The sequence below is a fragment of the Scyliorhinus torazame genome, chromosome 17 (assembly GCF_047496885.1).
Source record: "Scyliorhinus torazame isolate Kashiwa2021f chromosome 17, sScyTor2.1, whole genome shotgun sequence".
Classification (NCBI taxonomy): Eukaryota; Metazoa; Chordata; class Chondrichthyes; order Carcharhiniformes; family Scyliorhinidae; genus Scyliorhinus; species Scyliorhinus torazame.
The window spans coordinates 60,847,895-60,875,331 of NC_092723.1; the positions used below are offsets into that span (position 1 = coordinate 60,847,895).

Consider the following 27,437-nt stretch of genomic DNA (forward strand, 5'->3'; position numbering starts at 1 on the left):
TCATTGATCTGAAATGTTTCCCTCTCCACAGATACTATCAGACTTGCTGAATATTTTCAGCATTTTCAGTTTTTTATTTAAACCCATGTTTGTCCCTGCAGTGGTATAACAATTTATTATGCAGAAAAAAATACTTGTGTCACAGGGAGTCTGTGAATTTTTATAAGACATGATAGTTTGTATGGGACAGTCACCGGCCGTGAGTTGGCACCTTCAACTGCTCCTTGGGAATCAGGCAAATTGAAGCATTCCTTTTTTAAAATTCATTTACGAGATGTGGGCTTCGCTGGTTAGGCCAGCATTTATTGCTCATCCCTAGTTGCCCTTCAGAAGGTGGTGGTGAGTTGCCTTCTTGAACTGCTGCAGTCCCTGAGATGAAGGTACACCCACTGTGGTGTTCGGGAGGGAGTTCCAGGATTTTGCCCCAGCGACAAGTGAAAGAACAGCAATATATTTCTAAGTCAGGACAGTGAGTAACTTGGAGAGGAACCTCCAGGTGGTGGTGTTCGCAGGTATCTGCTGTTCTTGTCCTTCTAGCTGGTAGTGGTCGTGAGTTTGGAACCTTGGCGCGTATTGCAGTGCATCTTGTAGATGGTACACATGGCTCCCACTGTTCGTTGGTGGTGGAGGGTTTGAATGTTTGTTGAAGGGGAACCTCCAGGTAGTGGTAATCCCAGGTATCTGCTGCTCTGGTCCTTCTGGATGGTAGTGGCCGTGGGTTTGGAACATGCTGTCTAAGGAACCTTGGTGAATTAATGCAGTGCAACTTATAGATGGTATACATGGCTGCCACTGTTCGTCGGTGGTGGAGGGTTTGAATGGTTGTGGAAGAGGGAGCAATCAAGCGGACTGCTTTGTCCTGGGTGGTGTCGAGCTTATTATTTTTTAAATTTAAAGTACCCAATTCTTTTTTCTTCCAATTAAGGGGCAATTTAGCGTGGCCAATCCACCTACCCTGCACATCTTTGGGTTGTGGGGGTGAGACCCACGCAGACACAAGGAGAATGTGCAAACTCCATATGGACAGTGACCTGGGACCGGGATTGAACCAGGGTTCTCAGCGCCTTGAGGCAGCAGTGCTAACCACTGCACCACCCCGGTGTCAAGCTTCTTGGATGTTGTTGTAGCTGCACTCATCCAGGCAAGTTGAGAGTATTCCAGAACACTCCTGACTTGTGCCTTGTAGATGGTGGACAGGCTTTGCTAGATCAGGAGGCGAGTTACTCGCGGTAGGATTCCTAGTCTTTGACCTGCCCTGGTAGCCACAGTATTAATATGGCTAGTTCAGTTCAGTTTCTGGTCAATGGTAACCCCAGAATGTTGATTGTGGGGGATTCAGTGATGGTAAAGCCATTGAATGTCACCGGACTGTGGTTCGATATTCTCTTGTAGGAGATGGTCTTTGCCTGGCACTTGTGTGGCGCGAATGTAACTTGCCACTTGTCAGCCACCTGACAGATTGACGACTGCCCTCCCTGAATGGCCGAGGTTCCCCTCAGAACATTCTGCCAAAGTCGGAGTTCAGCTGCAGCGGGTTTTGAATTCGCGATTTCCGCGCAGTTTGTATTTCCCCCCTACCCGTCTGCCTGGGCCTGAGGCCAGCGCCATGGATTCGGAGCCGGAGGTGAAACCCTCTGCACCGCCAGCGGCCGAGTCGCCCAAGGCCGGAGAGGCGGCTGCCGCCGTGACCTCCTCTGACGCTGCGGCCGAGCAGCCGGGGCCCAGCAGCGAGGAGGAGGAAGAGGAGGAGGAGGCGGCAGCGGAGGAGGCGGAGGGTGGAAAACAGGCTCCCCACGGGGAGGAGGCGGCGGCAGCGGCAGCGGAGCCGAGGGAAGAGGGCGCCGAGGAGGAGGATGATGAGGAAGGAGACGCCGCCCAACAGGCCAAGCGGCTGCGGATGGAGCCGGTCAGAGACAAAAAGGACAAGAAGCAGAAAGTGGATGAGGACGAAATTCAGAAGATGCAGTGAGTGGCCCTTAGCAACCGCCTCCCCCCCCCCCCCCTTGGCAACCGCGCCCCCCCCTTGGCAACCGCGCCCCCCCCTTGGCAACCGCGCCCCCCCCTTGGCAACCGCACCCCCCCCTTGGCAACCGCACCCCCCCCTTGGCAACCGCGCCCCCCCCCCTTGGCAACCGCGCCCCCCCCCCCCTTGGCAACCGTGCCCCCCCCTTGGCAACCGCACCCCCCCATGGCAACCGCGCCCCCCCCTTGGCAACTGCGCCCCCCCCCTTGGCAACCGCGCCCCCCCCTTGGCAACCGCGCCCCCCCCTTGGCAACCGCGCCCCCCCGCCGGCAACCGCGCCCCCCCCTGGCAACCGCGCCCCCCCCTGGCAACCGCGCCCCCCCTTCGCAACCGCGCCCCCCCCCTTGGCAACCGTGCCCCCCCTTGGCAACTGTGCCCCCCCCTTGGCAACTGTGCCCCCCCCTTGGCAACTGTGCCCCCCCCTTGGCAACTGTGCCCCCCCCTTGGCAACTGTGCCCCCCCCTTGGCAACTGTGCCCCCCCTTGGCAACTGTGCCCCCCCCTTGGCAACCGTGCCCCCCCCTTGGCAACTGCCCCCCCTGGGCAACTGACCCTCCCTTGGCAACTGCCCCCCCCTTGGCAACCGTCCCGGCCCTTGGCAACCGCCCCCCCCCGGCCCTTGGCAACCGCCCCCCCCGGCCCTTGGCAACTGCCCGCCCCCCCGGCCCTTGGCAACTGCCCCCCCCCGCGCCTTTCAATTGTCCCCCCGCCCCTTGGCAATCGTCCCCCCGCCCCTTGGCAATCGTCCCCCCGCCCCTTGGCAATCGTCCCCCCGCCCCTTGGCAATCGTCCCCCCGCCCCTTGGCAATCGTCCCCCCGCCCCTTGGCAATCGTCCCCCCGCCCCTTGGCAATCGTCCCCCCGCCCCTTGGCAATCGTCCCCCCGCCCCTTGGCAATCGTCCCCCCCGCCCCTTGGCAACTGCCCGCCCCCCCCGGCCCTTGGCAACCGCCCCCCCCGCCCCTTTCAATTGTCCCCCCGCCCCTTGGCAATCGTCCCCCCCCGCCCCTTGTCAATCATTCCCCCCCCCCCTCCCCCCCGCCCCTTGGGCAATCGTCCCATGGCAACTACCCCCCCGGCACTTGTCAACCAGCCCCTCGGCCTTTGGCGACCCGTTCTACCACCCCCCGATCCTGAACAACCTATTCTCTCTCTTTCCCCCCCCCCATTAACGACCGTTCTTCCCTCCATCCGTAGTGACCTGTTCTCCCCTCCACCTGTAGTGAGTGATCCGTTCTTCCCCCCCACTTATTGACCAGTTCTCCCCCCCCACCCTTAGCGACCTGTTCTTCCACCCCACCCTTAGCGACCTGTTCTTCCCCCCTCCCTCCCACCATTAGCGACCTGTTCTCCCCCTCCCCCCCACCCTTAGCGACCTGTTCTTCCCACCCTTAGTGACCTGTTCGTCACCCCCACCCTTAGCGACCTGTTCTTCCCCCCCCATCCTTAGCGACCTGTTTCTCCCCCCCCCCCACCCTTAGCAACCTGTTCTCCCCCCCCCCCCCACCACTCTTAGCGACCTGTTCTCCCCCCCCCCCCCCCCCCGGCCCTTAACGACCTGTTCCCCCCCGACCCTTAGCGACCTGTTCCCCCCCGACCCTTAGCGACCTGTTCCCCCCTGACCCTTAACGACCTGTTCCCCAACGGCCAAAATGGGGTAAAAAACCATTCCGGACCAGGATTCCTATTTCACAAGATGCGGAAATATTGTAAACTCTGTCGCTCAGTGACTGAAAAGAATGAACTATATTCATATTACAGCAACAAACCTTAACCAGAATCCTGCCAAACCGTTAATGTCACTTTCTGTTTCTTTCCCCTTTCTATTTCTTTTTGACTCATTACTGCTGACTCTGTCTAAATTTCTGTGGTGGGCAGCAACAGTGGGTCAGAGCAGTGATTTTTAAAGTATCGGCCGCGACCCCGGATGGGTTGCGGGATAGTGTAGATGGGCCAAGTGGCCTAATTCTGCTCCTATGTCTTATGGTCATATGTCTTATGGGTTGCCAAAAGGTCACCAAAAATGATCCCCAAAGATGGCCTGACCATTTTTTCAGTTTTCTTGCTAGGTAAATTCTCACTGCGGTACAGTGTATGACCACATGAGGTTCATGTAGAAACCGATGCTGTGGACTTCCTTGCCTCTCTCGGCCACAGTGCAGTTGGAGCAATTTGCAGCCAGTGACCTGTAAAATTCTCTTTGGGTGGCACTTCCTGCTACTGTGTTCAGCGTCAGTATCTGTATTATTTCTTGAGTTTGGTATGTCGCTAACAAACCCTGTGATTCCTTTATCATTCTCTCAGTTAACCTGGATGTAAGCCTCCTCCACTCCTGCAAGCACCCAGGTTCACTCCTTCCACTTCTGAACTGTCTCTCCACACCGAGGCGCTTGTCCTTCAAGAACGCTTATTTTTTCATCACCTCCCCCGACAGTATCCACCCCCTCTCCCCAGGAACTCGTCCCCAAGACTCGGTTCTGCCGTGTGGCTACATGGACTCCATCAGCTGAATTGGTTCCTGTACCACAAGAACCTTTGCTTCTAGCTTTATCGGGACTTCAGTTGTTAGCTGGTGACTAGACGACACTGAAGGATACAGGAGCCGGTAAAATGTTGCAGGTGTATGGAATGGAATGTGTCTGCACGTTTTGTATATTGGTCAGCTGAGTTGTGCCCAGCATTGCCTTTTTTAGCATGCCTTCAATCTGTTCCATATTTTCCTGGGAAACGGTACTGACAGGCGTTCAGTGACAATCTGACTGTGTTTTTATTTCAGTAGTTAGGGCTCCTGTGGAAGCTTTAAGTTGAATTTCCTACCCGAGGTCATGTTAGGTTTGGACTGAGTGAACATGACGTTGTTAAAACTGTGTAATATTGAGCCTGTTAATCTTTCCAGCTCTTGCACGCAATTCTCCAAATGCTAACAATGGGTGGGAAGATATTAAAATAATCGAATGATCCTGAGTTACACCCTTTAGCAAGGTGTCAGAATAGGTGAAACAGCAGCACAATTTACAATTTTTACATTTATTAATACCAAAGTACCAACAATGAGTGTGACATTTTGAAAAGTAACTATGGAGAATCTATTGTGAATTTGGCGTGGTCGCGAGAGTCAGCCATCCTGTACAAATGGGTCGTCGGAAAAAAAGTGTGAAAATCAATAGGTCAGAAGATATACTGCAGGATCCTGGTCCACTTTCCCAGTCGGCCTGCACTGAATCATTTGAAAGCTGCTGTCAATTGGATTGATAAGTATAGGGGAGAGAGAGGATCAGAAATCAGTTGGCATTATCATCATTATTCTCGAAACCCTGCCTGTAGGAACCATGCTCAGTTATCCTTCCTCTCCCATCAGTACAAGTGTGTGAGCTAACAATGTGTAATTCCCTGAAGCCGGATTGCAGCTTCCTCTTGATCGTTGTGGGAACAGTCCGTGTAATGCCATCTACAATGTGGTATGCAATCAGTGCTCAAAACATTGACTCCATCAGTATAATGTTGGGAGAACTGGAATGGATGGAATACCAATAGCATTAAAGAGAATGAAAGTCTCTACTGACACATTTTTACTGCAGAGTAAAAGTAATATAAATCCCTAATTCTTAACTGCAGTAAACTAAAAAAGCTTTGAAATGGTGCAGAGTGCGAATAAAGTTGTAACTTGGGTTTCAAAGAGCATCCATAGGTTTCAGTGTGTTGTAATGGGATTTGATTTCTAAACTGCTTGATTAATCTTTAGCTGATCAGTAATTCCACATTTATGATTTTATTTAATCTGAAAACAAGATTTAATTTTGTTTTACTTTGTTAAGGGAGGCTAGCAACATATTGCCAGTCCATGCCACTTTTGGGAACTATAGTATTGGAGGTGTCATGTGAGAGTATCTTTAAGACATGGATGTTTAAGCAATGTACTGTTGCTCTTATTAGCCTTAGTTTTATTAGCTCTAATTCTGTCACCTTTGCTCACGAGTCGACAGGTACCTTTCTGATACCGCCACGTGGTTCAAGTTATGATTAATAATGCAGCACACCGCTTAGTAAGATTGAAATCAATGATCATTTATTATATACAGCAATTAATACTTATACAATAATGCGACTTCTGGACTAATACCTACAACTAACAGGCCAATACTTAACTTTAGGAATGGCCCACCAGGTCAGGGAAACGAATGGTTTTTCCGAATTGGTCCTGAGCCCGTGGGATTCAAAGGCTGATAAAGGTCGATGGTTAGGAGTGTCTATCGGGTAGCGATCGCTGGAGTCAAACTTACTGTTTCTTTGTCGAAGGTTCTTGCGAAGGTTGCGAGCAGGAAGAGAAGGGAGAGAGAGAGAGATCTGAACTTGACCCCTCACTTTATAGGGCCCAGGGGCTTCCCGCCTCTCGGGGCGGCCCTTGACCCTGAGTCCCAAGTGATTGGACTTGTTCCCAATCACTGGGTTCGATATGCTCCAATAATGGGGCGATTCCTCGATCGGGGGGTGGTCGTTCACCTGTTTTTGTTTCGGCCACTGCAGGCGCCTGCAGGTCTGGCCCGGCATTCAATTGCTAATATGTTACAATTGTTCCCGGGGATAGCCGATTAAACTGCAGATGTCTGGGTTGATGTGCTGCTAATAGTCCTGAGTATCGATCTGGGCCGACTTCCCCAGAGCCGAATACGCTATTCTGTCTGCAGCTGTCCGTTTGTGTCCTGTTGGCTGCTTTTCCCATCAGCCTTTTCGGTTAGCCATTTTAAATCGGGTTTTGGCCAAATTAATAGGGAATCAGCCATTTTAGGTGGCTACAGTACCTTTAAGAAAACAGTGATGTCAGAGAGTAGGTGGAGCTGAGGTCAAGTCAGCCATTTTGCAGTATAGTTTTGCAGTTTGAAAAGAGCTTGGGAGTGTCTGTGTTTGGAGTGAGCTGGATCTCTGCCATGTAAGACTATCTCTGGATCATTTGGGTGATTTAAACTCTTAATAGTAAAGCCTGATGTGATTCTGTTAAAGGTGTTAAGTCTCTTGGAAGTTTGAAGGAACATTTTGAGGAATTATTTACTGTTGCAATATTTTCGGAGTTATCTTTGAAGTAAGGGGTGTTCAGAGATCCAATGTTTATTTAAGATGTTAAGTTGAGTTCATGGAATAAACAGTGCTTTGTGTTTAAAAACCCACGTGTCCATAATTGTAATCCCACACCGAGGGAACAAGCCGTGTGCTAGGAAAAGCAACAAATGCATTAAAGGGGGAGGTTGGTTGAACTCCATGATACATTTTGGGGTTCTGAAAACGCCTCGCCCATAACAGAGGAATGGTCTGCATAATGATTAAGCAGAAAGTATGTTGAAACTTAAAAACATTATTAGTTCTACTTTAGCAATGTGGAACAATCTCAGGATTTTTCTTTGTGCTTGACTTTGAATCTACTGCCAGAAATTGAACATTTAATTGACTCTCAGTTTAAACTGATGTTGAAAGACAAGTCTGCTGGCCCTAATGGAATGCATTCCAGAGTGCTAAAAGAGATGGCTAGGGAAATTGCAAATGCACGAGTGATAATTTACCAAAATTCGCTACTCTGGGGTGGTCCTGGCAGATTGGAAATGAGCAAACCTGACACCACAGTTTAAAAAAGGAGGTAGGCAGAAAGCAGGTAATTATATGCCAGTTAGCTTAACTTCGGTAGTAGGGAAGATGCTGGAATCTATCATCAAGGAAGAAATAGTGAGGCATCTGGATGGAACTTGTCCCATTGGGCAGATGCAGCATGGGTTCATAAAGGGCAGGTCGTGCCTAACTAATTTAGTGGAATTTTTTGAGGACATTACCAGTGCGGTAGATAACGGGGAGCCAATGGATGTGGTATATCTGGATTTCCAGAAAGCTTTTGACAAGGTGCCACACAAAAGGTTGCTGCATAAGATAAAGATGCATGGCATTAAGGGTGAAGTAGTAGCATGGATAGAGGATTGGTTAATTAATAGAAAGCAAAGAGTGGGGATTAATGGGTGTTTCTTGGTTGGCAATCAGTAGCTAGTGGTGTCCCTCAGGGATCAGTGTTGGGCCCACAACTGTTCACAATTTACATAGATGATTTGGAGTTGGGGACCAAGTGCAATGTGTCCAAGTTTGCAGACGACACTAAGATGAGTGGTAAAGCAAAAAGTGCAGAGGATACTGGAAGTCTGCAGAGGGATTTGGATAGGCTAAGTGAATGGGCTCGGGTCTGGCAGATGGAATGAATACAATGTTGACAAATGTGAGGTTATCCATTTTGGTAGGAATAATAACAAAAGGGATTATTATTTAAATGATAAAATATTAAAACATGCTGCTGTGCAGAGAGACCTGGGTGTGCTAGTGCATGAGTCACAAAAAGTTGGTTTACAGGTGCAACGGTGATGAAGAAGGCAAATGGAGTTTTGTCCTTCATTGCTAGAGGGATGGAGTTTAAGATTAGGGAGATTATGCTGCAATTGTATAAGGTGTTAGTGAGGCCACACCTGGAGTATTGTGTTCAGTTTTGGTCTCTTTACCTGAGAAAGGACGTACTGGCGCTGGAGGGTGTGCAGACGAGATTCACTAGGTTAATCCCAGAGCTGAAGGGATTGGATTACGAGGAGAGTTTGAATAGACTGGGACTGTACTCGTTGGACTTTAGAAGGATGCGGCGGGATCTTATAGAAACATATAAAATTATGAAGGGAATAGATAGGAGAGATGCGGGCAGGTTGTTTCCACTGGCGGGTGAAAGTAGAACTAGGGGGCATAGCCTCAAAATAAGGGGAAGTAGATTTAGGACTGAGTTTAGGAGGAACTTCTTCACCCAAAGGGTGAATCTATGGAATTCCTTGCCCAGTGAAGCAGTTGAGGCTCCTTCATTAAATGTTTTTAAGATAAAGATAGATAGTTTTTTGAAGAATAAAGGGATTAACGGTTATGGTGTTTGGGCTGGAAAGTGGAGCTGAGTCCACAAAGGATCAGCCATGATCTCATTGAATGGCGGACAGGCCCGAGGGGCCAGGTGGCCTACTCCTGCTCCTAGTTCTTATGTTCTCATGATCAATAATGCTGACGGATCCTGTAAGTGAAATTGAATGTCTGTTGACTGCTAGCTAGTTGTTGGCATTCAGTCACACGAAGGAGAAAGCATCTTCATGGCACCACAACAACAGATCCTGACTTCAACTTGGGGAATCTTATACATAAATTCTGTGCTTCAGTACATTAAAGGGAGCTCTGAGAAACTATTTTACACAGAGGGCATTTAAAAAGTGGATTTCGAGACTTCTGGGTGCGGCTATGCAGAGCTAGGTCGCATATTCGGTAGCTCCTGCTTGGAACGGACTTTTGGGCTCGTTACAGGGCCCCCACGGCATTTGTTTGCCATTTCCCGGTGTGGGAAGAAGGCTGCAGCATTCCCCCGACAGTGTCCCCCAGGAAGGGTATGTCTCTTGGTTGCGAGACACGGCAGAAACAGTAAAAGATTTGGCTGCAACTGCAGGATAAACGGGGCCTCTTCCAGCATGCAGGCGGGGGAAGGGCAAGCTTAAAGCTGCAAGCTGACCTGAGGGCCTGTATCAAAGGTGAATTCTAGCAGCAGAAGGAACAACTGTGAAAAGATCTCATCAAAGCCACTGAAGGGACTTCCGGTTGCGGTGATGCCTAGCTAGCCGCACGCTTCGGCGGCTCCAGCTCCGACGGACCTTCGGGCTCTTTTAAGAGCCCCAACGGGGAATTTTTCGACGACGCAACCCGGTGTGGGGTGTGTGAGAAGGGGGTCCCCCCCAAACGAAGGAGGAAAAAACCGCCGGCGGCGGCTGCAGCGCGAGGAATCGTCGACCAAAGGGTCAGAAAGAGAGAAGTACAAGATGGTGGCGGAGAAAGCGCAGGCGACATGGGGGCCTGAGCAGGATGAAATCGTGAGATGGTGCGTGGAGCTGCTGAAGAGGGAGGTGCTGACCCCGATGCTACAGGCAATTGAGGGGCTCAAGGAGACATTAAAGACCCAGGACACTGAGCTCCGCGTGGTGGAGCAGAAGGTGACAGATATTGAGGACGAGATCCTGGGCCTGGCGGTTAAGACTCAGACGCACGAGGCACTTCATAAAAAGTGTACTGAAAGGATCGAGGCCCTAGAAAACGGAGCGCGAAGGAAGAACCTTCGGATACTAGGTCTCCCTGAGGGTGTGGAAGGAGTGGACTGTGGAGAGTACGCAAGTAAGATGCTGAGCTCACTGATGGGTGCTGAGGCCCCTGCGGGCCCCATGGAGGTGGAGTGGGCAAATCGGATTCCGGCGAGAAGACCAAAAGCGGGAGAACCACCGAGGGCGATAATCGTGCGATTTTACCGCCTTAAGGTCAGAGAAGAGGTCCTGAGATGGGCTAAAAAGGTGCGGAGTAGCAGATGGGAGAATGCTGTGGTACGGATATACCAGGATTGGAGTGCGGAGGTGGCGAGAAGGAGGGCGAGCTTCAACCGAGCCAAAGAGGTGTTGCATAAAAGGAAGGTGAAGTTTGGGATGCTGCAGCCGGCAAGACTATGGGTCACGTATCAGGAGAGACACTATTATTTCGAGACGGCGGAGGAAGCATGGTCCTTCATCAAAGAAGAGAAATTGGACCGGAACTGAGGGACTGATGCTGCAGGAAATGTTATTGTTATTGTTTTTGTTAATGTTGAAGTGGAAGTTAATTGAGAAGTAAACAGAGAAGGGGGGAGACATTGGGGAAATGTGGGCGCCGGTGAGGGGGGAAAGACGGGACATAGTCTGAGAATGGGGAAGGAGGGGGGGAGGGGAAAGGGAGCTGCGCCATAAGAGGCGGGTCAGGTAAAGGGATGTTCCCGCGCCAGAAAGAATAAGGCGGGAAGACAGGCGCAAGGCGGATTGAAGTTCCCCCACACGGGGGGGGGGGGTCGAGGAGTGAGCAGGAGTAGCCGGGGTCAGTTGAAGTCAGCTGACTTACGGAAGTGATATGGGGGGAGCAATCATGCTAGATAGGGATCTAGCCGGGGGGGGGGGGGGGGGGGGGGGGGGGGGTGGGAGGGGGACAACTGGGTTGCTGCTGCGGAAATCCAAAAGGAAATGGCTAAAGAGTGGGTGGGCGGGGATGGTGTGCGACGCTGGGGGAGCGAGCGGGAGCGCGGAGGCGGGATATGGGACTGGCCTAGAGAAGGTAATGGCTAGTCGACACGGGAGGGGGGCAGGTAGCCCCCTAGTGAGGCTGATCACGTGGAACGTGGGAGGCCTGAACGGACCGATAAAAAGGGCCCGAGTGCTCGCGCATTTGAAAGGACTAAGGGCAGACGTGGTTATGCTCCAAGAGACGCACCTAAAGGTGGCGGACCAAGTTAGGCTAAGGAAAGGATGGGTGGGACAGGTGTTCCACTCCGGACTGGACGCAAAGAACAGAGGGGTGGCCATTTTGGTGGGGAAACGGGTAGCATTTGAAGCAAAGAACATCGTAGCAGATAGCGGAGGTAGATATGTAATGGTGAGTGGTAGGCTGGAGGGAATGGAGGTCGTGTTGGTTAATGTGTATGCCCCAAATTGGGACGATGCGGGATTCATGAGACGGATGCTGGGGCGTATACCGGACCTGGAGGCAGGAAACTTGATTTTAGGAGGGGACTTTAATACGGTGCTGGACCCGGGGCTAGATAGATCCAGCTCAAGGACCGGAAGAAGGCCGGCAGCGGCCTAGGTACTTAAGGGGTTTATGGACCAAATGGGGGGAGTGGATCCATGGCGATTTCTTAGACCTAGGGCTAGGGAGTTTTCCTTCTTCTCCCATGTCCATAAAGTGTACTCCCGGATAGATTTTTTTGTGTTGGGAAGGTCGTTGATCTCTAGGGTGGAAGAAGCTGAGTACTCAGCCATAGCGGTTTCGGATCATGCCCCACATTGGGTGGACCTGGAATTAGGAGAGGACAGGGAGCAGAGAACACTCTGGCGATTAGATGTGGGACTGATGGCAGATGAGGGAGTGTGTGCAAGAGTGCGGGGGTGTATTGAGAGATACCTGGAGGTCAATGACGACGGCGAGGTCCCTGTGGGAGTGGTTTGGGAAGCATTAAAAGCGGTGGTCAGAGGAGAGCTGATCTCTATTGGGGCCCACAAAAGGAAAACAGAGGCCAAGGAAAGGGAAAGATTACTGGGGGAGATGTTAAGGGTGGACAGGGAATTTGCAGAGACCCCGGAGGAGGAATTGTACAGGGAGAGGAGACGACTCCAGACGGAGTTTGACCTTCTGACCACCAGAAAGGCGGAGGTACTGTGGAGGAAGGCACAGGGGAGGAGGTATGAATATGGGGAAAAGGCTAGTCGCCTGTTGGCGCATCAATTGCGAAAGAGGGCAGCAGCGAGGGAGATAGGAGGAATTAGAGACGAAAGGGGAGACACGGTGCGAAGGGCAGGAAAGATAAATGAGGTGTTCAAGACCTTCTATGAGGAACTGTATAGGTCTCAACCCCCAGAGGGAGAGGAGGGGATGCGGCAGTTCCTGGACCAATTGAGGTTCCCGAAAGTGGAGGAGCAGGAGGTGGTAGGCCTGGGGGTACCGATTGAGGTGGACGAGGTTATTAAGGGACTGGGAAGCATGCAAGCAGGGAAGGCCCCGGGGCCAGACGGGTTCCCGGTGGAATATTCCAGAAAATATGTGGACTTGTTGGCCCCGTTGATGGCGAGGACATTCAATGAGGCCAGGGAAGGGGGGACTCTACCCCCGACGATGTCGGAGGCGACAATATCGCTAATTTTGAAGAGGGACAAAGATCCGTTGCAGTGCGGGTCCTATAGACCTATTTCACTATTGAACGTGGACGCCAAATTGCTGGCAAAGGTACTGGCATCGAGGATAGAGGACTGTGTCCCGGGGGTGGTGCACGAAGACCAGACAGGGTTCGTAAAAGGGAGACAACTGAATGTTAACGTGCGACGACTATTAGGGGTGATAATGATGCCCCCAGTGGAGGGGGAGGCAGAGATAGTGGCGGCAATGGACGCAGAGAAGGCATTTGATAGGGTGGAGTGGGAGTATTTATGGGAAGTGTTAAGGAGGTTTGGGTTTGGGAACGGGTTTATTCGCTGGGTTAGACTACTTTATGGGGCTCCGACGGCAAGCGTAGTTACAGGTCGACATAGATCGGAGTATTTCCGATTATATAGGGAAACAAGACAGGGATGCCCGCTGTCTCCATTGTTGTTCGCGTTGGCAATTGAACCTCTGGCCATGGCATTGAGAGACTCCAGGAAATGGAGAGGGGTGATTAGAGGGGGAGAAGAACACCGAGTCTCGTTATACGCAGATGAGCCATTGTTATACATGTCGGACCCAGCGGGGGGGGGGGGGGTGGTGATAGAGGTTATGCGAATTTTGAGGGGGTTCGGGGAATTCTCGGGGTATAGGCTAAACATGGGGAAGAGTGAATTATTTGTGATAGATCCAGGGGACCAGAGTAGAGAGATAGAAGGCTTACCGCTAAGGAAAGTGGAAAGAAACTTCCGATACCTGGGGATTCAGATCGCTAGGAGCTGGGGAACCTTGCACAGACTTAATCTGACACGGCTGGTAGAACAAATGGAGGAGGACTTCAAGAAGTGGGACATGCAGCCTCTATCGCTGGCGGGCAGGGTGCAAGCAATTAAGATGATGGTCCTCCCGAGGTTCTTATTTGTATTTCAATGTCTCCCTATACTAATCACCAAGACCTTTTTTAATAAAATAGATAGGAGCATCACGAGCTTCGTGTGGGCAGGGAAAGTTCTGAGAGTAAGGAGGGGGTTCCTTCAGCGTAGTAGGGACAGAGTTGGACTGGCACTACCGAACTTGGGTGATTACTATTGGGCCGCCAATGTGGCAATGATACATAGATGGATGATGGAGGGTGAGGGAGCGGCGTGGAAAAGACTGGAGAGAAAGTCCTGTAAAGGGACGAGTTTAGAGGCGCTGGTGACGGCGCCGCTACCGTTCTCACCTAAAAAGTTTACCACGAACCCGGTGGTGGCGGCAACACTGAATATCTGGGGACAGTGGAGGCGACAGAGAGGGGTGCGAGGAGCCCTGGTGGGGTCCCCTATCAGGAACAACCATAGGTTCGCCCCAGGAAGAATGGATGGAGGATTTCAGAGCTGGTACCAGTTGGGAATTAGGAAGGTGGGAGATTTATTTATAGATGGGACTTTTGCGAGCTTGGGAGCATTGGAGGAAAAGTATAAGTTGCCCCGGGGAAATTTCCTGCGATATATGCAGGTGAGGGCATTTACTAGACAACAGGTGAGGGAATTTCCGTTGCTCCCGACACAGGGGATACAGGACAGGGTGCTTTCAGGGGTGTGGGTCGGAGATGGCAAGGTGTCAGAGATTTATAGAGAGATGAGGGAAGAGGGGGAGGAGTCGGTGGGCGAACTAAAAGGAAAGTGGGAAGAAGAATTAGGGGAGGAGATAGAGGAGGGTATGTGGGCTGATGCCCTAAGCAGGGTAAATTCCTCTTCCTCATGCGCCAGGCTTAGCCTGATTCAATTTAAGGTGCTACATAGAGCACACATAACGGGGGCAAGATTGAGCAGGTTCTTTGGAGTGGAGGACAAATGTGGGAGGTGTGGCGGGAGCCCGGCAAACCACGCACATATGTTCTGGGCGTGCCCGGCACTTGAAGGGTATTGGAAGGGAGTGACGGGAGTGATTTCACAGGTGGTGAAGGCCTGGGTCAAACCAGGCTGGGGGTTAGCTCTATTTGGAGTTGCGGAAGAGCCGGGAGTGCAGGAGGCGAAAGAGGCCGATGTCGTGGCCTTTGCGTCCCTAGTAGCCCGGCGCAGGATCCTACTCATGTGGAAGGAGGCGAAACCCCCCGGACTGGATAAATGATATGGCGGGGTTCATTAAACTGGAACAGTTTGCCCTGAGAGGATCGGCTCAAGGGTTCACCAGGCGGTGGCAGCCATTTCTCGACTACCTAGGGGAACGTTAGAGGGAAGACAGATGACCAGCAGCAGCAACCCAGGGGGAGGAGGGGGGGGGTTAGTTTAGTTTAGGTCAATAGACAATGGGGTTTTGTTACCTGTGTATTGTTAAAAATGTCTGTTTTATTATTTCGCTTGCTTTGTAAGAGGGAAAAATTGTTGTTTGGAAAAAATTTTCAATAAAATATATTTACAAAAAAAAAAAAGTGGATTTCTTGAAGCATAATGTCTTTTTTTCATAAAGAGGACTGAGTAATTTGGAGAATGAAGACAACTGGATTTTCATGGTACTACATGGAAGTTACACCCTGGAAACTACCTCTTTGGCCTAACCAGTCTGTATTGGTGTTATTCCTTCACACAGGCTGTGATTTTAAAACGCGTGACCTGCGGCAGTCATACACACACTAACAAAGACTTTTACCCTTATTGGATTGGATTTGTTTATTGTCACGCGTACCAAGGTACAGTGAAAAGTATTTTTCTGCGAGCAGCTCAACAGATCATTAAGTACATGAAAATAAAATAAAATACATAATGGGAGGGGTCTTTGATTATGCTGCCCGCTTTCCCCAGGCAGCGGGAGGAGTAGATAAAGTCAATGGATGGGAGGTTTGTGTGATGGACTGGGCTGTGTTCACGACTCTCTGAAGTTCCTTGCAGTCTTGGGCCGAGCAATTGCTGTGTTGCAGCTAGATAGGATGCTTTCTATGGTGCATCTGTAAAAGTTGGTAAGAGTTAATGTGGACATGCCGAATTTTCTTAGTTTTCTGAGGAAGTATAAGCGCTGTTGTGCTTTCTTGGTAGTCGCGTCAAAGTGGGTGGACCAGGACAGATTTTTGGAGATGTGTACTCCTTGGAATTTGAAACTGCTAACCATTTCCATCTCGGCCCCGTTGATGCTGACAGGGGTGTGTACAGTACTTTGCAATGACCAGCTCTTTAGTTTTGCTGGCATTGAGGGATAGATTGTTGTCGCTGCACCACTCCACTAGGTTCTCAATCTCCCTCCTGTATTCTGACTCGTCGTTATTCGAGATCCGGCCCACTATGGTCGTATCGTCAGCAAACCTGTAGATGGAGTTGGAACTAGATTTTGCCACGCAGTCATGTGTGTACAGGGAGTATAGTAGGGGGTTACGTACGCAGCCTTGCGGGGCCCCGGTATTGAGTACTAATGTGGTGGAGGAGGTGTTGTTTATTCTTACTGATTGTGGTCTGTGGGTTAGAAAGTCGAGGATCCAGTTGCAGAGTGAGGAGCCAAGTCCTAGGTTTTGGAGCTTTGCTATGAGCTTGGCTGGGATTATGGTGTTGAAGGCGGAGCTGTAGTCAATAAATAGGAGTCTGATGTAGGAGCCCTTGTTGTCGAGATGCTCTAGGGGTGAGTGTAGGGCCAGGGAGATGTGTGGACTGGTTGCAGTGGATCAAGACGTTCTGGGAGTATGGAGGTGATGCGCTTCATGACCAACCTCTCGAAGCACTTCATTACGACAGAAGTCAGGGCCACCGGACGGTAGTCATTGAGGCACGTTGCCTGGTTTTTCTTTGGCGGTCTTTATTGCACCAAATACCTATAATACAGTATATCAGAAAGTCATACATTCATCACAGAGGGAACAGTCTTCTCCCCTTCAGTATCCTTTAATCTTAATGATTCTGTTATATCTATTGTTACGCGAGGGGGATATTAGGAATTCGGGTCCAGAAATGATATTGACGATGTAGCAAGCAATTTAGGGGTTAAACTGACAGAAGGAAAATACTGCGAGCAGGAGTCAGAGGGATATGCCCACACCTGGCTGAGTTACATTGTCCCAATCAAACTTCAACTCGTTAGTGAGAATACATGGGGTGCACCACTTTCTTCGGGACACTCCTGTCTAACCAGCTATTAGCCCATGATAGAGTCTGATGACCGCCTTGTCCATCAATGGGAGGTTAGTTGCATATCAATAGCATGGCTCTGATCTTTTGTATAAACGGGAGTGGGCCTTCAAAAAGCTAAGATAACGATGATAGGTTCACGTCTGGAAACCCCGGGGAATCTTTGTTTGAGGGGTTGGGGGAAGCTTAGAGAGAGAGCGAGAAAGAATGCTGATCTGAAAGTTACAGGGAAGAAGGCTTTGGAAATCGACCGAGAGAGGTCATGAAAATTACAGAGGAGATGGCTTTGGAAATCGACCGAGAGTGGTCATGAAAGTTGTCACCGAGGCAGCCTTTGAAAAAGGGTTCTGAACGAATTTCTGTAACAGAGGAAAAATTGCTTCGTAAATGCAAGCATTACCATTTTCTGCCAGTGAAGTGGCATGAGAGCTACATGTTCTGTAGAGTGCTGTTTAATGGGAACTAGTGCATTATGGGGAAACAGTGTGCTAAGGTTAAGAAACTACATGTAATCTGCTATTGTTAGGGTTGAAGTTAAAAGTTTAAATACTGTTTTCTTTTGTGTTAATAAAGTTTGTTTATAAAATAGCCAAGCCTATTTCTGGTCCCTCCTGGTGTGAATCGATCTTTCTGCACCGTCTTAAAACTTAAAAACGTTATGGCTCTGGTTCAGTCTCTTATCCACTGTTCAGAGCTGGCTGGGGGTCCGTAACACTATCTGTGCCCTTTAGCTCTGCAGGTTTATTTCATTTGATCTTGCAACATGGTTCTACGATGAGGCATTATTTGGTGTAGTTAAATATTGCTTCAGAAGATTTAACATTTTGGCTGTGACTTCAGATCTTTCAATTTCCAAAATAAGCTTCAAATGAGGGTGGGACCAAGATTACGTGTCCTCTTAAAACTCTGCCGATTCTGTTATCGTAGTTCACTGAAGGTGACATATACTTAAACAAACCAATTTATTTCACCAGGATCCTGGTTTCATCCTTTTCGGAGGAGCAGTTGAACCGTTATGAGATGTATCGTCGCTCTGCTTTTCCAAAAGCTGCTATTAAAAGGGTTGGTTACTCTTCACCATTTCTACATTTGTGGGGCTCTGCTTTACCAAGTGTTTTAATTTTTAAAAATTCATTCAGATTAAGCTGATGATTTAACTCTTAATTCAATTTTTATTTAAATTGGAAATACCAATTAACCAGCTAAAGTTGTTAGTCTTTGCATTTTTTTCGATTGTAGCTAACTATTTAAATTTAAAACAAATCCATCTGAAACCCTGTATTTGTGTATCAGTAGTGAACATTGCAAAAATCTCAAAGTTATTTTCTTTCTTCACTCAATTAATTTGAAAGGTATTGTTAATGATCTTGCGGTAGCACATTGATTAGCACTGTTGCTTCACAGCGCCAGGGACCCGGGTTCAATTCCTGGCTTGGGTCACTGTCTCTGTGGAGTCTGCACTTTTTTCCCTGCCTGTGTGGATTTCCTCCCACCATGTCCTGAAAGACGTGCTTGTTAGGTGAATTCTCCCTCCGTGTACCCGAACAGGCGCCGGGGTGTGGCGATTAGGGGATTTTTACAGTAACTTCATTGCAGTGTTAATGTAAGCCTACTTGTGACTCTAATAAAGATTATTAGAAGGATTGTTCCTGCTGTCCAGGTGTGTAATCTGGGATGTGTACTTTTTCAGATTTACTATTGGCCAAGGGAAGGTGCAGATATGTAAAGCAAAATGAATTAGCAAGTTCTAGACTGGCTAATCCGGTGGGCAAGCATGATACCCTTTTATTTGGGATATGGATTCTGTTCTTACCCAGATGTGTACAACTATTGTTCAAATAATGAATATTGGATAATCTCAATCTGGTCTTTATTGGGTGTAGTTCTACAGTGCAGTATGATGGATTGGCACATACATGACAATGTAACTCAATGCATTTACACTGTAGTATCATAATTATGATCTGGTTTTGCTTTACAAAGATGTTGTAATTATAGTGCAGAGTTGGAATCCAGGGTCAGGACTTTGTTTTATAGTTAGTTTAAGCCTTAATTTCTGATTTAAAAAAAAAAAAAAAAATTTTTTTTAGTGTACCCAATTGATTTTTTCCCAATTAAGGGGCAATTTAGCGTGTTCAATCCACCTACCTTGCACATCTTTGGGTTGTGGGGGCGAAACCCACGCAAACACGGGGAGAATGTGCAAACCCCACACAGACTGTGACCAGAACTGGGATCGAACCTGGGACCTCGGTGCCGTGAGGCAGCAGGGCTAACCCATTGCGCCACCGTGCTGCCCAATTTCTGATTTATGCTCCCAATTTTAACATCAGTGCACAACGGATTTGAGTTCACACCAATGTTAACTGTTTGGAGTGTGAATATATTATCAAAAGCCATGAGGAGAGAGATTTTGAGAGTCAATCTGTCAATTCTCTTGTGTCTCTTAGTTGCATGCAGAATCATTTCCAGGAAGTAGGATATGCACTAGTTCTTGTCTGGTTGGAAGAATGAGAATTAACACACGGTGATAAAAGATGCTCTTATATATTGTTCCTATATATTCTCACCAGACAAGTCCTTTTTCATTGTACAAAATATTAAATCCAGTTTACAGGCAACTGAAAACTTAATTGTGATTCCTTTTGAAGTGGTTTAAAACAAAATGGCCTGGTCTAGTTTGCCTTCATTTAAAAAAAAACGTTGCTATTTGTGTTTGTTTGTTATCAACAATTGTATAAATCAAATTTTGAACGTTTAGCATTTTTGCTGCAATCAAAAGATATTTTTGGTGCATTATTGATCTACAAGGTACAATGCCACAGCTTAATTCACAATACAATTTACTATGTATAAAGTGTTGTCCTTAATTGAGATCCAAGAGCACACCCATTATGAATTGGATTTTGTATTGTAGTATGAAAATGAAGGGCAGTGCAGTGGTTAGTACTGCTGCCTCACAGCGCCGAGGACCTGGCTTTGATCCTGTCCCCGGGTCACTGTTCTGTGTGGAGTTTGCACATTCTCCTAATGTCTGCTTGGGTCACTCACAACCCAAAGATGTGCAGTGTAGGTGGATTGGTCACGCTAAATTGCCTCTTAATTGGAAAAAAATTGGATGAAGATGGAAGGGAATGTACAAATTGGACAGTGAATACTTGTGATATTTCAAAAAGCTTGACGGGAAGCAATATTAGGTTTTTAATGTTTGCTGAAAATGAACACAACTCATTCAAAAAGGGAAGAACATATGGTTCTTTGCAGTGGATCATTTTACTTAGAGGATAAAAATTTAAAGAAAATGTTAGCTATAATTTTGTATATGTCATGTATCCTAACCCAGTATTTGTGATTTTGCCTTATTCTCTTTTCTAGCTGATCCAGTCAATCACAGGCTGCTCAGTATCTCAGAATGTGGTGATTGCCATGTCTGGTATTTCCAAAGTCTTTGTGGGCGAAGTGATGGAAGAAGGTGAGTAAACAGTCAAACTTTTAAATGGCTAATTATCAAAAGCAAGAGGTGGGAAGACGGAAGACTAAATTCCAAAATTATGCTTTAGAAGGTTGATTCCTGATGGGCCATGTCAGGAACATAGGGGTAAGAGATTCAGGAGGTCAAAATGATTTTTACATTTACCTTTTGTTAAGCTCTGTCCCCAGGCGAGGTTTCCTCAATTTGTTAAATTTCAGATGGGATACCCCAATTTGTTATACCCCGGGTGACGAGGAATGAACTGGCTCCCTTTCTTCATTCAACCCTATTAGTCGGTCAGAATAAAATTAATGTTAAAAGGATCCCTCCCCTTGCAAATATCTTTTCCCAGTTGTATTATATGTCTTTTTAACCAGGCTTTCTTGAGTTAAAGAAAGAGTGAATTTATTAGCTCCTAAACATGAGAAAAATGTTGAAGCACATGCATATACATTCATACAGACTAGAAATGAAAATTGAGTCCAAAATTAAGTAAAATAAAACGTATGAATCAATCTTCGACTTGAGGAGTAGATGGTGGAACGTTGTAGCCATTGCAATTCGAGATTCCAGCAGCGTTGACTTGAGCAGGTGAATAGTCAGTTTTGAGATTCCAGGATCCTGCAGTTTAGCTGAGAAGCTGTCTAGTTTCCTCTTCAGCTGTGGCTTTGCTGATTTGGCTTGCTCCAGGAATTAGAGAGACCAAAAAAACTTTTGCAGGTACCAGCTGCTGTCTTTCCTCTTGTGCAACATGTTAACACATACACAGTATGAGTTGATCCAGACCAGATTTTGCAGCTAACTTTTATCCCAGTCTTTGTATGTTCCTGGAAGGCAAGAACCCACACACTGGTCCGGGACATTGCTCACAGGATATCATTCCTGTTGAGATGATAATCAGTTCCCATTATCTCCACAAGAAATGACAGTTAGTTTCTGTCTGGCTTTTGTCACTTTGTAGCCTCCTTGCGTCTTCTTCACAATTTACTTTCCTATTTATGTTTGTGTCGACGGCAAATTTCGTAACCATAACATTGGTCCCTTCATTCAAGTCATTTATATAAATTGTAAAATGCTGAGGCCCCAGCACTGACCCTTGTGGCACATCACTCATCAGGTCCTGTCAACCAGAAAGAGACCAATTTATGCCAACCCGCTGCTTGCTGTTAGCTAGCCAGTCTTCTGTACTTGCCAATATGCCCCTACACCATGATCTTTTATTTTCTGAAATAACCTTTAATGTGACTCCTTATCAAATCCCTTCTGGAAATCTTGCTGCCGATTCCCTTTATCCAAGCACAGTGACTCCTTTAGATAACTCCAATAAATTGGTAAAACATGATTTCACTTCCACAGAACTACGTTGACTGCCTGATTACCGTGAATTTTTCCAAGTGCCCTGCTATAACATCTGTAATAATGGCTTGTAACGTTTTGCTTCAAGGCTGGAGTGTAGTCTGTCAGAAAAATGTGATAGGTATCTGCACCAGTTAACTGAATAGTCAGGAAGTGCTTCTTCTGAATATTGACATTTGTCAGTGAAAGAAACATGAAACCCATTTGTGAGCTTCAATGTTGAAGCTAGTTTGCTTCTGTAAATTTATTTCTTGTAGTTTTTGTAGACCTAATGACGACTTAAGTAATGAGCAGTGCAAGAATGAAAATTGTGGGACTTTCAACTTAATTGAATTCAACGACAGCTCAAATTTCCAGCCCTTTACTGCAAAATACTAACTGCTGGGGTGGGTAGAGAGCAGAAGATGGATGTACTTGTTCAATTCCTAGGATTTTCTTCTTCTGGGCCCGGAAGGGAAAATACTCAGTGTACCTTCAGTTACTCATTCCTGACAACATAGTGATACACCCCTGTGCCAACAACGAACTTGGGACAGACCCCATCTGGGACATTCTTCAAACCATGTCCTGATAAACTTTATTAAACAATAAAATCACTGACAATATTAAAATGAGATTTAAAGTGCCTTTCTCAACACTATCCACCCACAAATCTGCCTCTTGGATGTGGATGGGCATTATGGCAATATAGTTCTAAGGATCCCCTGCACTACAGTACGTATGAAGACATCTATTACAACAATTACTGAGCATTTTATTTTCAAAAACCTTTCTTACTGCTTTAAGTTTTCACAATTTCTCGCAGGCCATGTCTTTGTCACTTACTTCTGTGTAATACACTTCCATTTTTGCTGGTAAAGAGTGGCCGATTTGTTTGAGGACACATAGCCAATTAGAGGAATTGATTTGTGAGCAGCATACATTGGTTCTTGTGTAGCTTAGAGAGAATGTCTTTAATCATGTCCAAGTCTGCTATTTCTTCTTGTGCACCAATTCCATTCCTCAGCCTGATGTTTTTTTCTTTCCTCCTTCACCACATCGGTGCAAATTGCATCAGCTCTTACATAAGCTGATGCCAGTATGTTGGCTTCTACCTTATTGCACATCCTTCGCTTTCTAATAAGGGCAAGCAGTGAAAATTGAGCATGTGAGTGCCATTAGTGAGAAATGAGTTTACAGGGTCTGGATGGAGGAGGAAATGATCAGAGGAGAGAAGATTTATAGAAAGCATCTTACAGATACAAAACGAAGGACGAGAAATAAACTGAGCATTTGCCTAGCTTGTGCCACAGGAGATAAATTAGTACCTTTAAAATGTAATTGGAAACATTGATGGAGAATTATGAAATCTGATGTACATCAGTTAGGAGTTGTGGTTTCTGTTTTAGCCAATGTTGGATGAATAAGTAATGAATTAATGTTTATGTATTATCGATGCTACTTGACAGGTGAAGTGTTTAGCTTCAAGCATCTGTGCTCCTGCTGGGATGCTGGAAAGGCTACGCAGCAGAATGTTTGTTTTCTTTTTAAAATCAAATTGTACTGACTTTTTCTTTCTTTTTAAAACAAAACATACATAAAGCTCTGGATGTCTGCGATAAATGGGGAGAAACTCCACCCTTGCAGCCAAAGCACATGCGGGAGGCAGTGAGAAGACTTAAGCTGCGCGGACAGATCCCAAACACAAAGTACAAGAAAGTTTCATTTAATTGAGAAGAACAGCATCAGTGAATGCTCAAATCTAAACCGAATTACAGGGGTGTACATTGCATATTTTAATTTGTTGTGGGGTCCATACCATCTTTTCTTCTAGATTGGGGTACGGGGACTTGAAACAGGTTTTCAGTGTTTATTTTGGCAAGGATATTGGTACAAATTGAAAAGGAACCAGAACAAATTTCTGGGAGAGTACAGGTTTCTGGAGTAGATTAATATTCAGGGAAACTTGCCTTTCGTATATTAAACAATATCCAGACTTTTTATCTTGCATCCCCTTACCTCAGACACTTATGCTTAAGATTTTATGTCAAGTTCCCAATGTTCTGCCCCACTGGGGCAGAGGGCATTCGTACAACCCTACATTACTTAAAGAGCCAAGGGGGAAGAGATATTCATACAATTAACAGACTGCTTCATTTCTCATTCAATATGTGGATGGGTTAAAATTTGGAAATAAAAACTAAAAACTGGATGTGTGATTGTAAATACAATCTGGACAGGTCAGGTCAGTTGTTGCAGCAAATATTATAATGTATTTTGGAGATCAACTGAGTTCTCTGTTTTATAAATATGGAAAGTAACATTAACAAGCTGGCTTATTTGTTGAACCTACAAGTCATGTGTATAGTATTTCATTGAATGAAATTCAAACTTGTAAAGGCACTGTATAGAATATACTAAGTACCTTCTTTATAAAGTTCTTGATGCAAAATTATCTGCAACAGTGTGATTCTTAAAAATCTACCAGATAAGGATACGAGAATAATACTTATAATCTTGGACATGATTGAATAGGTGGTTATAACTGATTAAAATAATGAAAATAGGCAAAATTATAAATATAAAAGTAAAAGCTCAATGCTTTGTTTACAAGGAACAAAGATACGAAAAGGCTGGTCAGTTTATTTCAGCATCACTATTTTAAACAGGAGTTATATTTTAAATGTTCCAGAATGCCCACCTCTACTCTAAAGTGGTCTGATTATTTTAAACATAAACTTTACTTTCAAAATTGACTTTGGTACGCCTAACCCTACACTTCAAATAATAAAGCATTTATGCCTAGAAATATTTTCTTATCCTTTTTCACCTCCTGTTAATGTTGCTGTGCTGCAGTTTTACTGAAGATATGAATAATTGAGATGAGTGAATGTCACAAATAGGAACAGGAGTAGGCTGTTTGGCTCCTCAAGCCTGCTCCACCATTCAATAAACCATCTGAGCTTTGCCTCCACTCAAATTTCCCACCTTCCCATTACACTTGACTCCCTTCTAGTTCAAGAATCTGCCTCAGCCACCACTGCTTTCTAGGGTGAAGAATTCAAAAGAGTCGCCACCCTCAGGAGAAATTCCCCCTCCTCCGTCTTAAGGATAAGCAGTAGAAATTGAGTGCATCAGAAATGTGTGTGAGAGCCATCAGAGACATGAGGAAACATACAGGGGTGGGGTGGAGCGAGGATATCAGAGGAAGGAGGGTTATCTTAAGTATCTTCCAGATGTAAAATAAAGAGTAAGAGAAATTGAGCCTATGCCACAGGAGAGACATTAGTACCTGTAAAATTTAACTGGAAACTGATGGAGAATTAAGAAATCTGCTGAACATTAGTATCAAGTGTTGGATTAATAAGTAATGAATTAACGATTATCTATGTGACTTGGCTGAAGTCTTTAGTTTCAATTATTGGGTGGCACAGTGGTTAGCACTGCTGCATCACAGCGCCAGATACCCAGGTTCGATTCCTGGCTTGGGTCAGTGTGTGGAGTTTGCACTCTCTTGCCTTGTCTTGCGTGGGTTTCCTCCGGGTGCTCCGGTTTCCTCCCACAGTCCAAAGATGTGCAAGTTAGGTGGATTGAACATGCTAAATTGCCCCTTAGGGTGAGGATACAGGGCGGAGAATAGGGCCAAGGTAGGATGCTCTGTCAAGGGATCAGTGCAGATTCGATGGCCTCTTTCTGCACTGAAGGGATTCTATGCTTCTGCTGGAACTCTGATATGTGTAGAATTCATAGAATTCCTACAGTGCAGGAGGCGGCGATTTGGCCCATTGTGTCTGCACCAACCCTCTGAAAGAGCACCCAACCTAGGCCCACTCCCTTCAACCCCTTACCTCACCTCACCTATACATCCTTGCACAGTAAGGGGCAATTTAGCATGCCCAATCCACCTAACCGGCACATCTTTGGACTGTGGGAGGAAATGAGAGCACCTGAAGGAAACCCACGCAGACACTGAGAGAAATTGCAAACTCCACACTGTCATTCAAGGCTGGAATTGAAGCCAGGTCCCTGAATCTTTGAGGCAGTAGTGCTAACCACTGTGCTGCTCTATCCTGTGCAGCAGAATGTTAATTTTACATATACATAGAGCTCTGGATGTCTGTGATAAATGGGGCGAAATTCCACCCTTTCAGCCAAAGCGGGAGGCAGTGAGAAACACAAAGCTGCATGGACAGATCCCAAACACAGAGCATTGGAAAGTTTCATTAGTTCTAGATCCCCTCAGTCCAGTGCACTCAAAATGTTATGTTTCAGTAAGATCACCTCTCATTCTTCTAAACTCCAATGAGTATAGGCCTGACTGTTGCTCATAAGACAACCCCTTCATCCCAGGAAACAACCTTGTAAACCCTCATGAATAATGGATTCCAGCATTTTTCTAATGACTGATATTGGGCTAACTCGCCTTTGGTTTGCTTTCGGTTTCCTACTTTTTCCGAATAAAAGTTCACTGGAACCATTCCAGAACCTGAAAAATTGAGAGATTACAAACAACGTATCCACTATCTCTGCTATTACGTCCTTTAAGGTTCTACGACGCAGGCCATCAGGTGCAGGGAACTTTTCCATTAGTTTGCCTGTAGTTGTTTCAGTAGTTTCAAGTTCATGCCTCCCTTTTGCCCCTGATTTTGTACCTTCTGGGATGCTTTAAGTGTATTTTAAATATTTGTACAAACACTCAGCTATTTTCTTGTTTCCCATTAACCCCCAGTCTCATCCTCTAAGGGAAATATATTCAGCTACTCTCTTCCTGCCAACGTATTTGCAGAAGCTCGTAATATTCTAATTTTCAATATCAGTTTTTACAGTTCCTGCTCGTTTACTCTCAATCACATCATAACACCGTCAAACTATTGGGTATATTTATCAAGGCAAATCTGAAATGAGATCTGAAATGTCACATTTATTGTTAAATGAGCTAACGACCATCTCTGCACATGCATCTGAAGATGAAATGCCATGCCCTCAAACGATAATCTCAGTTTTACATTTTTGTTTTTGACCCCTATTGCAATATGGGGCACCTGAGTGGAATCAAGGGAAATGCTTTAAAGTGTTCAGAAAAGATCCTGCAAAGTAACTCTGGACTCTAATTACATAGTCTTACATTATTGCAGTCTGGAGACACTGGCGAGCATATGCAATTAACTCGATCACATCTATGTAAGGTGACTGCCAATCTCTGTACTTCACTGCTTGTTACTTGACGACAGAACTCACAGCATCTACCAGCTATGAAATTCAAAACGACTAAATTAATTAAGACCTAAAATGACAAGATTTAAGAATAGTCCAATGCCATATCCCACCTGCACAATGAACAAACTCTAATGAGTTAAACTTTGAAACTTGACTATGTAAAAAGCCCTAATGATCAGTATATTGTTCTTTCCACCATTTTTTGTATTTTATATATTACTTGGAATGATTGATTGTAAAACTTGCCTCAATTTGACTGCAATGGAAATTGATTTTTAAATGAATAAAACTTGATGAAATTAAACCTAGATTGAAATTGATTTTCTTTTATAGTTTTGAGTCATACTTTTCTGCTTTTTCACATTTTCCAAGTCTTCTGGCCAACCACCAATCTTCACAATATTGTATGCCTTTTCTTTCAATTTGCTGAGCTATGGGGTCAAAAGCAGGGGAACAGGACCATCTGTGTTGCTCGTGTACTGCATCAGGATGGACACAATGGGCTGAATGGTTTCCTGCACTGTAACCATTCTGTGATTCCATAATTGATACCATCTTT

At 46.3% G+C, this 27,437-nt stretch overlaps 1 protein-coding gene across 1 annotated transcript; it reads left to right on the forward strand.

Annotated features, from left to right (window-relative positions):
- The first annotated feature begins 1,147 nt into the window (after positions 1-1,147).
- Positions 1,148-27,182, forward strand: taf11 (TAF11 RNA polymerase II, TATA box binding protein (TBP)-associated factor). The gene is made up of 4 exons (XM_072480503.1): positions 1,148-1,965; positions 17,829-17,916; positions 20,230-20,326; positions 23,265-27,182. Exons 1-4 carry the CDS (start codon positions 1,607-1,609, stop codon positions 23,393-23,395), a joined length of 675 nt encoding a protein of 224 aa, XP_072336604.1. The 5' UTR covers positions 1,148-1,606; the 3' UTR covers positions 23,396-27,182.
- Positions 27,183-27,437: the final 255 nt, after the last annotated feature.

Coding starts and splice junctions, on each gene's coding strand:
- taf11 (XM_072480503.1), top strand. CDS start 1,607: ATGGATTCGGAGCCGGAGGTGAAACCCTCTGCACCGCCAGCGGCCGAG. Junction 1,966..17,828: donor GACGAAATTCAGAAGATGCA/GTGAGTGGCCCT, acceptor TTATTTCACCAG/GATCCTGGTTTCATCCTTTT. Junction 20,327..23,264: donor GGGCGAAGTGATGGAAGAAG/GTGAGTAAACAG, acceptor ACATACATAAAG/CTCTGGATGTCTGCGATAAA.